Here is a 14,361-nt window from a genome sequence, read left to right on the forward strand (position 1 = left end):
TCTAAATTTATCTTTCTTTTTTTACAGTACATGGGCTGCGTGGAGGTGTTTGAATCTCGCGGAATGCAGGTCTGCGAAGAAGCACTAAAAGTGTTGAGGGTGAGAAAGCAAACACGCGCTTAATTAAAACGTGGGGCTGACGAAATGAATTTTGCAGGCGTCTCGGCGGCGGCCCATCAAGGCGATTCTTTACGTCTCTGGAGACGGACTGAGGGTGGTCGAAGACGAGACCAAGGTAATTAAAAACAAACAACTCCCTTGTTGCCTTGCCACCAACCACCGAAATCTGTCCAGGGTTTGATCGTGGACCAGACGATAGAAAAGGTGTCGTTCTGTGCACCGGACCGGAACCACGAAAAGGGCTTCTCTTACATCTGCAGGGATGGCACCACTAGAAGATGGATGTGCCACGGATTTTTGGCCATCAAGGAAACTGTAAGTGTAAGCATTCATTCGCCAACATCGGGCGTTTCTCTCAATCAATCTGTGTGACACAGGCCAAAGTTTGTAAGTTACCAAGCAGCAGACTTCTCCCAAAAAAGAAATCCTGCCTCTAGTAACTGTCATGCACCGAGCAATCCCCTCTGCACCTCCAAAAGAGAATGTAAAGCACTGGATTAGATCAGCTCTTTCGCAAAGCACTCTCCTCTTTGTCTTTATCGAAGTAGATTTGCGAGGTTATGGCATGTGCCTGTTGTCTCAAAATTTGGAACCATTCTAAGGAATTTTTCCAAAGTACTTGTGTGATCAGATTGTCTAATTTTAATTTCGTTGCAGGGTGAACGTTTGAGCCACGCAGTAGGCTGTGCGTTTGCCGCTTGTCTGGAGCGCAAACAAAAGAGGGACAAAGAATGCGGGGTCACCATGACGTTTGACGCCAAAAACTCTACGTTCACGAGGAGCGGCAGTTTCAGGCAAACCTCCATCACCGAAAGGCTGCAAGACCCTCAAGAGTGCAAACCGACTGGTAAACACGGATGCTCGCTTGCCACTTCGCTAATTAGATTTTGAGCAATACACTCTATTCCCATGGCTTCTTAAGTCTTTCTAATAATAAGCACAGCAAACATGATCTGTCCGACATGATGCCAAATGAACCGAGCTAATTTAAAAGCTTATGTTTCTCATTATTAGGCATCGTAATTTGCTGCTGCAAACTTTCTGTCTTTTTCTTGGTCATGTTGAAGGGTTTTTGGTGTAGTTAAATTACTATCTCTTCATAGGAATCAGTTTCACGCTTTTTTATTAACTACAAGTTTGATGTACATCGGTAAAATGGGTTCCAAATTGGAAATTCTGTGACTAATGGATAAATCTGGGGAACTGTCCTAAAAACCAGAGCCATATATTTAGCGCTAGAATTACTTCATATTAATCAGGAATGTACAAATGACTAATACCAGTTGTTGTTGTGTGTTTTGTTTCGCCTCTCCTCTGTCTGTCTATCTGTTTTTATTTCGTTTTTCTCCTCTATCCAGAAGTGGACCCCTTTGTTCCTATTTCTCCGCCACCCACATCCAAAGAACCTGATGTTACAGAACCACCCCCAGTAAAGCAAGTGCACAACCCCTTCGCGATTGAGCGGCCGCACGCCACCCCTTCGATGCTGGAGCGCCAGGGCTCGTTCCGAGGATTCAACACGCTCAGCAACGCATCACCCTTCAAAAGACAGCTCTCCCTCAGACTCAGCGACCTGCCGTCCAACCTTGAGAGGCAGCAGCGCTCCCTCAGCCTAGAGTCCTCAAATAACAGAGCACCGCCCCGACCCTCAGGTCAGTTTAATTGTGTCACTTTCTTTGTGCTAACATTTTACATCAATATTTTGGCTCAAATTCAACCATTTTTAAAATTTCCGAGCTAAGAATGATCCAAAAATAGTCGCCAAATTTACTGATTTGAAATTGAGCCTAATCAATCATTTCTAAATCCATCAGCTGCACCTCTAAAAGCTTTGGATTTGTCATCATCGAGCTAATTGTCTTCTGTCTAACCCAATAAATCTGTGGGCATGCTGTTAAATGTTCTCTTTTGTGCACACAATAATTGTTCTCTCTCTCTTCGGGCACGACTCAGATGAGATCCGCTTTATGGCAGGAGCTTACTCTAACGAATATAACACACAAAAAATAATGCAGCTTTTCCCACCTCGATACAAATTCTGGGGTTTCGCTCTTTCAATCGGTGGCCGGGTTGAGAAAATTATGGAGCGAGATTTTGAGCGTGTGCTGCCTTGCTTAGTTGCCGTTGGTGTGGCCTCCGCGAGTCCGCAACCTCCTCCCAGGACCCAGCGTAACCGGCTGCACTCTCTGCCGAACGCCATCAACAGTGAGTTACACACCTAATTGAACACAAAAACCGAATGCACACTTGCAGCTACTTAAAATCCATGGGCATGCACTTTTAGTTAGTACTAGCTAGCCTTTGCAACGTCCTTTTCAAAGCTTCCATAGTTCGGCTTGCAAGTCCTCTTTTTCGATCATGTGTTGTCCACCCTTATTTCAGAATTTCTCCCTTTCTTGGCGACTTTGGAGATGCAGAGGCGTAGTAATTCTTGAAAATTTGTTCCTCCAGGGAAGAAGCAGGACAAATGCGCTTCTCTAGAAATCAGTAGCAAAGAGTACTTCTTTTTAACCAGCCAGACTGATTTGCTTGCTTTGGAGAATTCTCGAGACCCAATATAAATTACCGCTCAGCGTCTGGCTAGTTTCCAGCGGTGTAATTTGCAGTAAACGCGTCGGTCTAATGTCCTATGCTGGTCTGTACGCAGTGAGCCCGATCCCCGAGGTGTCTCCCATGAGCGACAAGTCTGCTTCCATCGACCCCCTCAGCGCCCTTTGTCAGCAGGTTTCACAGGGTATGTCCTTGCTCACATCCGCGGACGATCCCTTCCCTAACCTTAACGAGGTAATGATTACTTAAAACGATGCACAACATAATTTTAATATTGGATTTTATTATTTTCAGTCATCTCAGATATCGACTAGCTTAGCAACAAAGCCACCACTGCACACACAAATATTTTCAAATGGTAAGCATTATTGACATCAATTTATTTGGGGATCTTTTGCACTGGGATTAAAAGGCTTTTATGTTGAGATGCTCAGAAAAAATCCAGAATGATGGGTTGTCTATACAGGGACTTATTGTGATGTTGTTAAACAAAATTAAAAGCAGCTTCCTTGGTGTTTAGTTTATTTTTCCTTATTTATAAAGATTGACCTGCTATATACTTTTTTGGAATGTGTCCCATTGTTAAGCTCACTGCCTAATATTTATAAATGATTTATTTATGAAAACATAATTTTTCTTATTCAAAGAAATATGTGTTTGATCTGAAGTTTACACAACTAAAAAGTCCTCTTCTGTTGCAAATTTTATAAATATTTCTGGTGCTTGCCCAACTATGATTTTTTTAATGAATATTAATGCAGTCGACAAGAATTTTAAGCTACAAATATCTAAAAGTTGATTTTCCCCAAATTTCCTGGAAAAATATGTAGTACTTATTGGAACATTTAAAAATCTAAAATCGTTATTTTCTCGAATTGTAGCAAGGCTATAACTATAAAATTTACTAAGATAAATCGTAAAATTACCCTATGAAAATTCACAATTTTTTTTTAATTGTTTCCTTGCATGGAAAAAAACTAGGTCATTTCAGATGCAGCACGTTGTCATGCATTGGAGAAGCATTCTTATCAGTCAATGCGATATTTGAGATTTTCGGTGATCTAAAAGCAAGAGTCCAAAGTCAGACATGGTGAATGCTGGTTAATTTAGTGACTAAGAAATGCTAAAACATCTTAACGGGTTAGTTTTCGCACTTACCTAGAGTGCGGGAAGGCGAAAATATGGCCACGATTGGGCCCAAGCTCCTCTGCGGCCTTCAGGCCCCATGTTATCCGCTTGTTGGTGTTATTGTTGAGACCCAGTGAGCTCATATCCCACGGGATGTGCTAAGCAGAGGTTAAAAACACACCTAACTACTGTGTTAAAATTTATTTGTGTCATTTCTCGCGCTGCTAAGATACGTGATATCGTTAAAACAAGGAAACCATGCTTCTTGTAATTGTTAACCTCGTCTATTAACATGTTAGTGAGGTTGTGAAGAACTCTTGACCAGTAAAATATTTTTTAAATTAAATCTTTTGGCAGTTACCGTTTTCTATAATTTCGTTACATAAGTGAGGAGCAGAGCAAAATGCAATTAGAATTCTTGGTAACTAACTAACTCCTCTCCATGATTTGCAGATCCAACCAAGCCGTACGTGGACCCAATCAAGCTGTACAACCCGTGGATGAACGACTCGCCGAAAAGCACTGCAAAAACATCAACTGCAGCCGTCACCACGTCCTCCTTGGTGGCTACCAACAACCTGAACAACAACCTTGGCTCGTCAACGACGTCCTGGAGCTCTGAAGTAGTTGTGGCCCCCACGATTCCCACCTCTTCCGAGGCCATCGACATTCCGCAGCCAGACGTGGTGCTCGAGGCAGCAGCCATAACGACGCCGGCCGTGTTAGAGGTTGCCGGACCCACCCTGACGGGCTCCCCCCTGCCCAAGCCCGACCAGTGGCTCACCAGTCTGACGGCCGCGCCCCCAAAGCGTCCACCGCCGCTGGCCAGCCTGCGGGCGCAGTCGCTGGGCACGGCCGAGTCGGCCATGATCGGGACACGCGCCGGTTGGAACCGCAGCGACCCGTTTGACGCCGAGTGGGCTGCCTCGGAGGCGCAACGCACGCAGCAGCAGCCCTCCTCCACCAACCCCTTTGCCCAGGCGGGCACCGTCAAAGCGTTCGAGGTTCACATGTAGCGCAAGCGAGTTTGTTGTGCACAAAATTTTGAAATTCGACGAGCGGCCGTGAAGATAGATTTATTCTTATTTATCAGTTGTTGACTCGTTTGTTGTTGTTGGCGCCAGGGAGTGAGTTTTATATTCCTTCTGATGGTTTGCGCGAAAGTCTGATTGGGCAGCAGCTGGTGACGGTCAGTAAGCTCTGAATGAGAGAAATTTACTTAAGAACCAGATTTTACTCTTTTGTGCTTTTTCAGTTTCATTTTCAAGAGCACCTACAAGTTTAAATCCTCTCAAATTTTATATTTACTATGTCTGACAAGGAATCGAGTTGGTTTTTGGCAAAATTATTATAATAGTTTAGTATCTAAAAAGTTTAAAGAGATATTCATTAGTGATTTTTAGTTTGATGCAATAATTGGCAAGTTATGAGTTGAAATTTTTATGGGATTAAACGAGTGAAATCATCCTCAATCGAATTTTGAAGCCAGTTTTCATTCAGTAGACTCTACTTGACAGGACAAATCGATCGGCGGGTCATTTTTGCAATAATTTTTGTCAAATACGACTCGCCAATCGATACGTCTCACTCAACAGAGTCTACAAATCAAATTTCGGTTAAATTGAATAAAAACTGTATAGTTTCAAACGATTTTGAAGTTTTGGGCCTTATCTAAATATCTCCAAAAATCACAAAAATTGTCAAATTAAAAAAATTTCATCACTGTTTATGTGGTTCAATCAAAAAATGCTACACGAATCTAATGTATTTGCCAAAAATTTAAACGTCAAAAACCTTGTGTGTCAATCTGACCGTATATAGGGGGTTGATGAGTTAATTGGTGCTGCTTGAAATGGAACTGTGAAAAGCTTTTAAGTCTTAAGCATGACTTTGTTCAAGTCTTCCTGTCAAAAAATGTTTTTAAACAATTTGATGATTTCATCTTTATCTGTCCTGTCCAAATTTTACTCCCTGGTTTTCAACCTTGTTGATGTGTACATAAAATGGCTTTAAATTGCTGAAATAGAAAGAGGCTCGTTCCAGACCCTCATTCTGGCGGATTGTAAATTTTGTTGATCAACAGAGAAGTACTTAACTATAATTAATGGTAACACAAGATCATTAATCGTGCACTGCTGTCTGTGTAAAATATATTCCACTGTGTAGCTGAAAAAGTAAAAATTTGAAAGTAGCAGAATAACCGACAAATAGCTGTCTTTAATGTTCCAACAACTACAAGCAATTAATTGACTTAATACCGACCATAAAACTGCATTCCACCCCTTTCGCCTCACAAAATTTATTTTTTTCTTGCATTCTTGAGTTTGTCTCGAATGATGAGAGGTGTTAGGGAACAAATTTGGAGTTATTTTTGTGTCCAGAGAGTTTTATAATGTTCAATTTTGGTGTGCCATTGCTTTAATTTCATGCTCATCGGTCATGTTGTGAACTAACTCTCCGCCGTCACACCTCTACTGCACAATTTTTTCAAATCCCACATGTGGCACACAATGCACCATGTTATAAATTATATATGAATGTTAAAAAAGCGGCTGATTTTCATGATGCACTCACTGATACAGATATAGAAAAGTAGTTGCAGAGACCAACTGCAGACGCGGCTGATTCTCCATCATTTGCATCACAGGCAAATTGTTTTTAGACAGCAGTACATTCAACGAAAGGTGTTCAAGTGCATTTGATGTGGAATCAGTCCGTTTAGCCAGAGTGCTGCTCCAGATGCGTTAGTCGAGGGCGAGAAAATATAACACTTAAATATACTCATGTAACTGATGTTGTTACTTGTTAGCAAAAGACTACACACACACACACACATGATGAGAGTAACCAAACTATTAAATCGCAGTGCAGAATAAAATAAAATAGTGCCTGAAAAAATATATTAACCAGTGGATTGAATGGAGGATTAATCACACTTTAGCGTAAAGAAATTGACAAACAACTGCTAGTTGCATGAATTATTTATAATTTTTTAAAAAGGCCTGTACTTAAAGAGATAACACAAAGTGGTGAAAATCAGCCTTGCAATTAGTTTCTACGCCGGGAGAGGCAGCTTTCATAGGCCTGCCTTTTGCCGGACTGGAAAATGAGGAAGACTGACTTTGAACACACTCTGGAGACGTGGATTTACTTCAGCGCACCTTACCTAGAATGTTGTTATGGATGTATTCATAGCTGAGAAACATATCATCGTTCAATTCGAATCTCTGATTACGAGCAACAATTTTATTTCAATCACTTCCATTTGACAAAACAGAAAATATCTTGCGGACTCTTTCACCTCTATTACTTAAAAAACCGTGTAAACTAATTAAGTTCCGAGACCAATGAGATGTGCAATAAGTGAAGAAAAATCAGATTTTTTAGTGAAATTGCAAATAAAATACTAATCTTAAAGTGGGTAATTGTGTATAAATTAATACAACCCATTCAGGTTCAAAATTTCGCAAAATGTGCTCCTGTATTGGTGTTTTATTTGCGATGAAGGTGCAAGAACGTTGGAAGAAATAAAAATATATTAAGTATTACACCATAAAAGTGCATTTTATTCTTTTTCGTCATTGAATTGGATGCCTTCAGCTAAATTTGAATTTTGCCAAAAAAAACGGGACTCGCGGGCCCTGCGCTGGGGCCCTTTGAGGCTTCAAACCGTTCAAACTCTAGATACGGATTCTACTAACCGAGACGAAACTAGTGGGGTGCGGGTATCCAAAATCAGGCCCATGCGCTCAGGACGAAGTTTGCCCATTTGATACCCTGAGTACCTTTCTTCGGGGCTGGCTCCGGCGGGGGTTGGACGAGAAACCTCAAATTAAATCAAACTGCAAAATTTGGTTGCGCATCTTTTGAGACCAATTACGGCCCGATTGGACAAACAAACTGAGATGAAATAGTTTTCAAAGATAAAAAAATGACCAAATTTAGAATTCACAGAGGAAATACATGTAATCTCGCTTTTTCTCGACTTCCAACTCCTAGTTTCGTTGGAAAAGGATGCAAAACCGAGTTTGAAATTACTCCAGCCCATACACGAATTACGGCGATTGTTTGAAATTTACGGCTTTTGGGCTGAAATTAGGGATTTTGGGGAAATTCTCTGTCTCATGCCGACGACAATGCACATGTTGAGAAACGCAACTTGCAACCGGCAATGCGTGCGTGTTGCTGGCAGCGAGCGGACGAGTGCGCACGGCCGCACGGCGCTGGACTGCGTGCAACCAGGATTGAACTGGGAGGCGACCTACGGCTACCAGGCCGCCACCGATCGAGGACCACAGCCGACCCGCGGCCGACGGCCACACCGACGGATGGACGAATTTTCGAGTGAGTACCTATTGTATTTTGGAGAGATGAGAATTCTCGGAAACCAGTTAATATTGTTAGATTGCCAAGATTTTTTCACATATTTTTGTTAATATTTCGCAAAACCCGCAAATCAGATTTGATGTTTTTCGGTTTCATTTTAACAACGCCAACTCGCCGGCTCGAAGGATCGAATTCACCATTGTAGCATTAGTTTTAATGGGATAGGTTAAGGATAGGTAAGCTGCAGATCAGATACAGGTCAGATGTAGGTGAATATTGGGTGCGATCGAACCTTTTCAGTTTTTGTGATTCACTCGATAACCACTTGACGGATTTAAATAATTTTTGTCTCATTTTGACCAGTTTGACTCAGTAAACATTGCGGCCGAACTAGCGGCTGAATTTCGGCCCGATGCGCTGCCGAATGGCGTTTTCATGCGTTTTGAGGCAAAAAATGCACACTGTGCCGCAATACCAAGGTCAGCGACAAAGGCTTTTTGGTTTTAATTTTGTATCAATTTGGTGTTGTTCTTGCGGCTTTTGCTCAAGACCCCCCCCCCCCTCTCTCTCTACACATCCAGATAGGAACTTTCAAGCGGCCCTACAGACAGCAAATTTTTGCTAAATATTGCCACCGGCGCAAATCAAAAAGTGAATTTTACCTGCAGCGTATTTTTATAATTCTCTTCCATTTAAATTTTTATCAAGAAATGGACTTTAGATGTTAATATGGCAATAAATGATTTGGAATGTAATAAATTGACACTCTGGGCAACGAAGAGATACAGTGTACGGAATTAAATTATAAAAATCTAAGAATTTTTTACAACTAATTTTATTTTCTGTGTTTTAAATGAAACAAATTTTCCGTTTAGATTATTTTTGATTGATTATATTTCGACAAATAAAGGTTCCATAATATACCTTATTGTGATCATGTTATCTTTTTTGATGCGAGAAAAATTAGGATAGCAGCAATTTTAGAAAAATGGGATTTTCAATGTTTCATTTTTTTTTTTGCTCTTTTAATCCCTGTCCGAGGACCGGAGGACCGGGAAGGGCGCGCACTGCACTAGCACGAATGCTGAAACCCGGGTCCCAATAACACCGCGAACGGATAACATGAGCGCACCAGGCCGCACAGGGACCCAGCCCACTCAAGGGCCACTTGCCTCCGCACCGAGGATTGCATTGAAACGCTAGACATTCGTCCCGTGAAGCCAAATCACGCATGCTGGAAAGGTGCAAACCAGCAAGTAGCGAGTCGGCGCCGGTGCGCCTCCCAGCCCGTTGAGCAATTTGAGCATTTCGAGTCACTAAACTAATCACTTTTTGCCATCTCTGACATTGGGTAGCCAGTATTAGAATGGCCCTTTTAGATTCCCTTTTGGAAAGATAAATGTTTTGTAGTAATTTTTGGCTCGTCACCGGCAAAGTTGCTTTAACCTCAAGTTATTGCCAGACCGAGCCATATTACTCGGCTTGATATATCAGTGGCAGAATACTAAAAAAACTTCATCCCTTCATGCATCGCAGCAACAAAGCGAGTGAGTGCAGACAACAACCAACACTAGCAAACCTTTAACAACATTCCATGCAGTGAACACGTTGTGCATACATGCGCGAAAGTGTTTAATGAATCAGTTAATGCGAAAGGAAGAGAGTGGAAAACAATGCACGCGCGGGCTGTGTTGTGTGCGTTGGCAATAAATAAATAACCCGGCCGTGCGGCAGTCGGGATGCGTGCGGGCGGCTCTCGACAACAAACTCTAATTACTCTCGCGGAGCACTCGGCGCGATAAAATATTTCATTGTTCGCCAACACACAGCAGAGCAGAAGCGCAGCAGCCCCGACCGACACCACACGAGAGAGGATTCACTGCGCGTGTGGGTTGTGCGGCACAACAGGGTGTTGAAAAATCCGGCCCTGCAAAACTCTCTCTCTCTCTCTCTCTCTCTCTCTCTCTCTCTCTCTCTCTCTCTCTCTCTCGCTAATCCATCCGCGGCAGTGTCTCAAACAGGGCAATTCCCTTGATTGCTCTGCCAATTGTCTGCTGCTTTCCTGTTACTTATTTTCAATCCTCCAGCTTATTTGATAATATGAGTGAAAGGGGTTTTTCCTGTGCGACGAGCAATTTCTGACGGCGCGAAGCAATTCCATATTTATGCCTCGTCCCCTGCAATTACGGCAATTATATTTTAATGAAGCCATTAATATTACATTTGTCTCGAGTAAAAACTCGATGGTGAGCTTTTTGCATGAGTAATTAAGGAATTGCATTATGTGTAGTCATTTTTCTGTAATTGATGTTAATTTTCCATGGTTTTATTACACCATTTAAAAGCTGAGAATTGTGCATCTTTGGCAAAATCTGTGCTGACGTGTAATATCAGGGTTCCCAAAAACTCGCATTCTCCCGGAAAAACCATTACATCGTCAAAAACATTTTTGCAGGGTTTTCCGCAATTTTGCACATTTTTCCGAAACTCACGTGCACATTATTTGAATTATACAAATTTACTGGTAGATGACCATATTTTTTTAAAACCATTTTCCATACTACCTGTTATAAGAATCAAAACTCGTAATTAAGTCGTACGCTGAAGGTGTCCATGTCCAACAAATAAATAATATTAAAAAAAACAATTCTAGTGCCACTCGAAGCCAATGCAAACCTCGGTTTGAATATTACAATTAACGAAAAAAATATGTTTACAAAATCATGAGTCTGAAAATAGAAAAAAACCTATTTAATTTTAGATGCCAAAATATTCTCTGGTGAAATTACCTAGAGTTTTAATATTTTAATTCAATGTTTTAACGATTCCATCGGTATTTACTCTCAAATTATGGTTCGTATTTACTAGGGAAGGCATTATTCCCTTGAAATTATTATTTTAACTTAAATATTCAAATTATACATGCTATAGCTTGATGTAAAATTAATTTTTGTCATTCAAATGTATTTTTGTAGATTTTTATAGGGACAAGAATACGATCCATCGATAAATTCTTATCTGTTTACGTAACTCATGTTCACTATGAAATATTAAGGGATGACGGGAAATCACGTTAATAACGATAAGCTGCTCTATCGCGGGGAAAGCCCATGACTATAAGGTAATCAAAACTACAAACATCTCTCGCCCCTTCACAGAATAAATCTGCTCACCGAAACTGACAAACTCGTTCTCGGAATTCCACCCCAAAAGCAATAAAAAAGTGAATTTCTCCCACGGAACACGAAGCGATGTTCACAGGAAGAGAAAAGCGAAGCAAAACAGGGGATATCAAGCAAACCATTTCTTTTTCTACCCCATTTCCCTTTGCAGGGCAAGAAAAGCGTCTGCGAAATTATTGAATCACTTAGAGGCGGCGGCGGGCAGCAAAAAATGGCCACAACCACCCTGTGTGCAAGATCCGTTTGTTCGCGCCGCTTTGGCTCTGCTCCAAATCTTGCTTCCAATTCTTTCGTCGACCGCCGGAGACTTTGCTTTTGGCGTGCGAAATGAAACCACCGACTGCTGTGTTGGTATTTCATTTTAACAACTCCGACCATGGCTCCGACGACTTTCTTTTCGGCCGCCACAAACAGCGTCCGGGTGATTTATTTTCTTTCGCACGCTGAATTTCAATTTCGCGCCCGCGCTCGCTGATTGACACATGTTCAGAGCTAAGTTTTTTCTCCGTTTCGGCATGGAAAATAAATAGCACATTTTTGGTTAGTTCAACAACCTTGCTAGAAGTGGGATCGTTTCCAGAATAAACAACTCATTCGCGAACTTTAAAAAACCTGTTCCAGAGACTCTCACGACTTTAAATTAAGATTTTTTTTAAATTGTTCAGAAAATAAATTTTAAAATTTAATTTACGTAGTCCTAAGTGAAAATTAATCTCCCTCGTCAGGTTCTCGGACACTTGGAAGCCTGACAAGTATGTTATCTCGTTGTAAATCACGAAAACCGCGTTACACAAAAGCAAGGGATTTGGCACGGAAAGCAGACGCTCATTAGACAGAGAATATAGTGAGCCTGCACGCAGCCCCCCATTTTTTTCCTCCTTGCTGACTTGTCACTCCTAATTTCGGCTGAGAAACCAGATAGGGTGGCTGTTTGGCTTTTCGGCTCGCCCGCCGACATGACTGACGAACCCTTTCTTGCGGCACATAACGAAAAGCATTACGTTCTTTTAAAGAGCCCCGTCGATTTAGTAGCTAATTTGCGAAACACAATACTCTTAAAGAGAACCCTCACTCTCGAGGCCCGACAGGAAGCGAAACGAATGTTTACATTGTGTAAATTGCAGCGTGTGCATGTTATGTGCTCTACCCTAAACGTAAGGGAAGCGTTTGACACTTGATCACATTTATTTGGCACCTCGAATAGTCACGATTAAAAAATGAGAATGTAAAAATACCCTTTTGTGAGAACGTGATTGTTTTTTAACTATTTATTTGGAGCAAAATTAAAGACGTGTTTTAGTGGTTTCTGATGGTTTAAGACGGTCTTATAACACAATCTGCAGGATAAATATGTTTTTACCCTTGGTTTCATTTTAGGAAAAATTAATTTTGGCATCATTAATAATTAAAAGGGTTTGTTGAAGAAAAACTGATTTTATACTGTTTTAGAATTGCATGATTCACGCTTTTTAATTATCTAAATGCCACTTGGAACTTAAATCTATTAAAATTGTAACAGGGGGTTGAAAGGGGTGGGGTAAGCACTCCCCTAAACCCTTCAGCTTGTCAGGGGAGGTCAAAATGAGTCTAACGGTGGATAGATTTTGCAATTTTGGTTGCTCGAACTTGAGATTTAGAGTTGGCAATATATTAGCAAAACACGAAAAAATCGAAAAACCTTGTTTTTCAAGTTTTGAAATGGAATTTTAGAAAACAAAAATACCAACCACTCTAAAAAATTTCACAATATAAAAAGTTTACATATGTCGAGGGAAAGCTTTTAAAGTTAAAAAATCTTGAACTCATTTCCAAAAATTTAATTAGAAACCAAAATTAATAAAATGATATTTGAACTTGACCTAGGACATCAATTTTGGTGTTAGTTCCATCGGGCTCGGCGAGAGGAATCCAAAGTAAACCTTATTTATTAATATTACACTGCGGTGAGGTCTCAAAGTTTTCCAAAATCCCTTAAAACCCTAAAAATGAATATGAAAAAACATATGGAACTGCCCGATTCTGACGATGAGTTGGTAAGAGAGAAATTTGAATCTCTATTTATACTTTAAGTTTTTTTAAATATATAGACTCTATGGATGCTTAACTTCAGACAAACAATAAGTGATACGAAATTCTGCATGCAAAAATATACAAAACAGGGTGTTTTAATTAGAAACTAAGCCTGCAGCCCGTGTAGACAAATAAATTAATTGGTCGGCGCGTAATATGCAAGTGCAATTAGCGCAGAGAGCAGAGTAACACTGGTGCGTACGCATGCATGCGACGGTTTTGTTTTAGGGGTGGCGCAAGGTGAGACACACGCGGGAACAAGAGGGAGGCCTGCCCGAACAACCCGGCGCTACGTAAGCAGAAAAAAGGTGCTCGGACGACGGGTTTTGTGCTTTCCATATACCGTAAATACTGTTTCTGAGCTCGCGAGATGGCGAAAAGCGAGCCGAGTCGCTGGCTGGCTGGCGCGTTGTCGCGAGGGCGAGTCGTGCAGCGAGGAAGGGTTGCTTAAGTGGCAAATACTACTCTTTTTACTCTTTTCAACCCCGGCGAGAGGGGGTGGCTCGAGAGGGTGCCGGGGAAGCCAAATGAGCCGGCAGGCACAAGCAAAATTTTCATTTTCTGCTGCGCCCACCGAACACAAAAATAATGCACGCGGATAATATGCCGAATTCATTTGCATCTTTCAAATCGAGAGATACACATACGGTGCGTAATTAAAATTAATTTATTTCGACGAGTCGCCTTTTTATTATGTTTGCGCGCGGCTTTGATCATCTCTCGAAATGAGGAGGGGGCCGCCGCCAGATTAATTATTTGGCGCGCAAATTCGGAGTGAGGTTCATTAAATCTTTGATTAATCAAAAGTTTCAACGCCCGCACTAACGAGAGATTAAGTAAGAAATGCAGTTCAAGTGTTTACGCAATTACTGCGACGAGTGCGAATTGCGAATTGTGAAATTCGCTCAATTTTGAAAATAAAAGGGAAGAAAGGTCTTCATTGCCATCAAAAGACAAAATTTTAATTTGACGGGTTCAACTCCCC

At 41.2% G+C, this 14,361-nt stretch overlaps 1 protein-coding gene across 9 annotated transcripts in view; it reads left to right on the top strand.

The window, feature by feature from the left end:
• The window catches only part of numb (NUMB endocytic adaptor protein), a 29,903-nt gene extending 22,547 nt beyond the window's left edge, over positions 1-7,356 (top strand). For 3 of the 9 annotated variants that reach the window (XM_065487085.1, XM_065487078.1, XM_065487079.1), the window contains 9 exons: positions 28-99; positions 158-235; positions 295-441; positions 778-967; positions 1,479-1,772; positions 2,239-2,325; positions 2,756-2,904; positions 2,965-3,028; positions 4,252-7,356. In XM_065487085.1, the coding sequence (XP_065343157.1) occupies positions 28-99; positions 158-235; positions 295-441; positions 778-967; positions 1,479-1,772; positions 2,239-2,325; positions 2,756-2,904; positions 2,965-3,028; positions 4,252-4,814 (1,644 nt within the window). In that variant the 3' untranslated portion in view covers positions 4,815-7,356. The remainder of the gene's footprint in view (positions 1-27; positions 100-157; positions 236-294; positions 442-777; positions 968-1,478; positions 1,773-2,238; positions 2,326-2,755; positions 2,905-2,964; positions 3,029-4,251) is intronic. The other 6 variants (XM_065487081.1, XM_065487082.1, XM_065487080.1 and 3 more) reach the window with 6 other exon arrangements.
• Positions 7,357-14,361: the final 7,005 nt, after the last annotated feature.

Source organism: Cloeon dipterum, chromosome 3 (genome assembly GCF_949628265.1).
Source record: "Cloeon dipterum chromosome 3, ieCloDipt1.1, whole genome shotgun sequence".
In the NCBI taxonomy this organism is placed as follows: domain Eukaryota; kingdom Metazoa; phylum Arthropoda; class Insecta; order Ephemeroptera; family Baetidae; genus Cloeon; species Cloeon dipterum.